Source organism: Cebus imitator, unplaced genomic scaffold, assembly GCF_001604975.1.
Source record: "Cebus imitator isolate Cc_AM_T3 unplaced genomic scaffold, Cebus_imitator-1.0 Scaffold404, whole genome shotgun sequence".
NCBI lineage: Eukaryota > Metazoa > Chordata > Mammalia > Primates > Cebidae > Cebus > Cebus imitator.
This window is the reverse complement of record NW_016107719.1, coordinates 1,522,052-1,525,176: the sequence shown is the minus strand read 5'-3', so window position 1 is coordinate 1,525,176 and position 3,125 is coordinate 1,522,052. Positions and strand designations below refer to the sequence as shown.

The 3,125-nt window shown below is 49.1% G+C and overlaps 1 protein-coding gene across 1 annotated transcript in view; it reads right to left on the bottom strand.

The window, feature by feature from the left end:
* KDELR3 (KDEL endoplasmic reticulum protein retention receptor 3) overlaps positions 1 to 3,125 on the bottom strand; it is a 16,135-nt gene that overhangs the window by 7,771 nt on the left and 5,239 nt on the right. Inside the window, exon 2 of the mRNA XM_017509002.2 lies at positions 859 to 959. Coding sequence (XP_017364491.1) covers positions 859 to 959 — 101 coding nt within the window. The remainder of the gene's footprint in view (positions 1 to 858; positions 960 to 3,125) is intronic.

The window sequence follows — 3,125 nt, the reverse complement described above, 5'->3', positions numbered from 1 at the left end:
GAGACGGGGTTTCACCATGTTGACCAGGATGGTCTCGATCTCTTGACCTCGTGATCCACCCGCCTCGGCCTCCCAAAGTGCTGGGATTACAGGCTTGAGCCACCGCGCCCAGCCCCCAGCTAAATTTTTGATAGAGGCAGGATCTCACTACATTGCCCAGGCTAGTCTCAGACTCCTGAACTCAAGTGGTCCTCTTGCCTAGGCCTCCCAAAGTGCTGGAATTACAGGCGTGACCCTTTATTGAATGTTTAATATATGGCAGCTTTTTTTACATTGATATTTTTTAAATTATTTATTTTTTAGACAGAGTTTTGCTCTTGTTGCCCAGGCTGGAGTGCAATGGTGTGATCTTGGCTCACTGCAACCTCTACCTCCCGGGCTCAAGTGATTCTCCTGCCTCAGCCTCTCGAGTAGCTGGGATTATAAGTGCCTGCCAGCATGCCCGGCTAATTTTTTTGTATTTTTAATAGAGATGGGGTTTCTCCATGTTGATCAGGCTGATCTCGAACTCCCAACCTCAGGTGATCCACCCTCCACAGCCTCCCAAAGTGCTAGGATTACAGGTGTGAACCACCACACCCGGCCTACATTTACATTTATTATCTCATTTAATGTTCCCAACCAGACCGTCTGAGCTAAGTACTGGTATTGTCCTCATTTTTACATGAGGACATCGACATGCAAAGAGACCAGAGGCCTTGCCCAAGACGGGTCTTGCAGCCACTAAGCAGCAAAGTGAGGATTTGAACCCAGGTTGGCCTGGCTCTACAGGCTGAATTTCCAAGCAGGCAACCTCACAGTTTGTGGGGGCTTGATGACACCCCCCAGACCCCCGCTGACCGTCACCCCGCCCCTCACCTTCATTACTGTGTTGTAGATAGAGATGAAGTTGGTGAACAGGTCCAGGTACCTGGTGGTGAAGACGAGTGCAAACAGGATCTGGCTCTTCCCAGAGATGCCTGTAGCCAAGGGTAGACAGGAGACAATGTGGACACAGACCCCCAAGTCTGCCCACCCTCAAGAAAGTGCACAGCCTGCAGCTAGGGAGGCCTCCAGGGTGTCCATTCCCACTCAGCGAAGACCTCCTGTCCCGGCACGGTCACTCCCTAAGGGCCAGGAAGCTCACCATTCCCATCAGATCACTTGAGTCATTGTTCTTCTCATTAAGCTGTAATCTGTCTCCCAGTCTCCAAATAAAGACACGAACACCGAGTTCCCAGTCCCCCTGCGTGTGCCTGCCTGGGCTCTTGCTATGGGGAGGATGTCGGGGGTGGTGTGAGTCGGGCTTGCTGGGGGGTGTTGAGGCTCTCTTCACTCCACCCCCAGAGTTCCACTGACAAGGCCCAAAGCTCAGTCTTAGGGAGAACAACTCACTGACTTTACAAGGTGTTGATTCACCAAGGAGACCAGAGCAGGCGGAGGAAGCCTCAGGGCTCGGGGGGCATTCTATTTTATTTTTCAAACTGTAAGATTTAAAAAGCCTTTTTCCTTTTTCTTTTGAGACGGAGTCTTACTCTGTCACCCAGGCTGAACCGCAGTGGCATGATCTCAGCTCACCACAACCTCTGCCTCCCAGGTTCAAGTGATTCTCCTGCCTCAGCCTCCTGAGTAGCTGGGATTATAGGCACCTGCCCCCATGCCCAGCTAATTTTTGAATTTTTAGTAGAGTTGGGGTTTTGCCAGGTTGGCCATGGCTGATCTTGAACTCCTGACCCCAGGTCATCTGCCTGCCTTGGCCTCCCAAAGTGCTGGGATTACAGGAATGACCCTGTAATGCACCCAGCCAAAAAGCCTTTTTTCTAGTTATAAAATTTATGCCTAAATTTACTCTTTGCAATACAAAAATCAGACAATATATAAAGATGCAAAGACAAAAATATCCCAAAGCCCCAGCGTTCATCCTTCAAGATCTTTGTGAACATGTACACACATGACATCTATGTGTACACACATGGTGTACATGGATGCATTGAGGTGACAAAAATGGGTTCATACTCGCCATGCTGTTTCTTTCCTTTTTATTTTTTCTTTTTAGAGACCCGGTCTTACTCCATCTCCCAGGCTGGGGTCCAGTGGTGCAATCATAGCTCACCGCAGCCTCGATCTCCTGGACTCAAACAATCCTCCTACCTCAGCCTCCCGAGTAGCTGGGAACTACAGACACAAACCATCAGCCTGGCTTTTTTTTTTTTTTTTTGGTAGAGACGGAGTCTCACTATGTTGCCCAGCCTGGTCTCAAACTCCTGGGCCCAAGTGATCCTCCTACCTTGTTCTCTCAGGGTTGGAATTATAGGTGAGAGCCACTGCGCCCAGCCTCCATGCTTTTTCTTGCCCTGCTTTGGTCTCTTTCTTTTTTTAACTTTTTATTTTGAAAGAATGTTAGATTTACAGCAGAGTTGTAAAGACAGTATGAAGAGCGCCCATATATCCAGCTTCCTCTAATGTTAACATTGTATTTAAGGAGAGTACTCTATCAAAACAAAGAAATTGACATCAGTAGAGCACTGTTGACTGAACTCCAGGCTTTATTCTGATTTCACCAGTTTTCCCACAGCTGCCCTTTTTCCATCCAGGAATCCATGGTGCACTTTGTTGTCCTGCTCCTTACTGTCCTTTGGCCACTTTTTTTTGAGACAGAATCTTACTCCATCACCCAGGCTGGAGTGCAGTGGCGCAATCTCAACTCACTTCAACCTCTACCTCCCAGGTTCAAGTGAGTCTCCTGCCTCAGCCTCTGGAGTAGCTGTGACTGCAGGCACACTCCACCATGCCTGGCTAATTTTTGCGTTTTTAGTAGAGATGGGTTTTCACCTTGTTGGCCAGGTTGGTCTAGAACTCCTGACCTCAAGTAATCTGCCCACCTCAGCCTCCCAAAGTGCTGGGATTTCAGGTGTCAGCCTCCGTGCCCAGCAAGTAGTCTTGGTTATCAGACGGAAGAAACAGTATATCTGGCTGGGCGCGGTGGCTCAAGCCTGTAATCCCAGCACTTTGGGAGGCCGAGGTGGGTGGATCACCAGGTCAAGAGATCGAGACCATCCTGGTCAACATGGTGAAACCCCGTCTCTACTAAAAATACAAAAAATTAGCTGGGCATGGTGGTGCGTGCCTGTAATCCCAGCTACTCA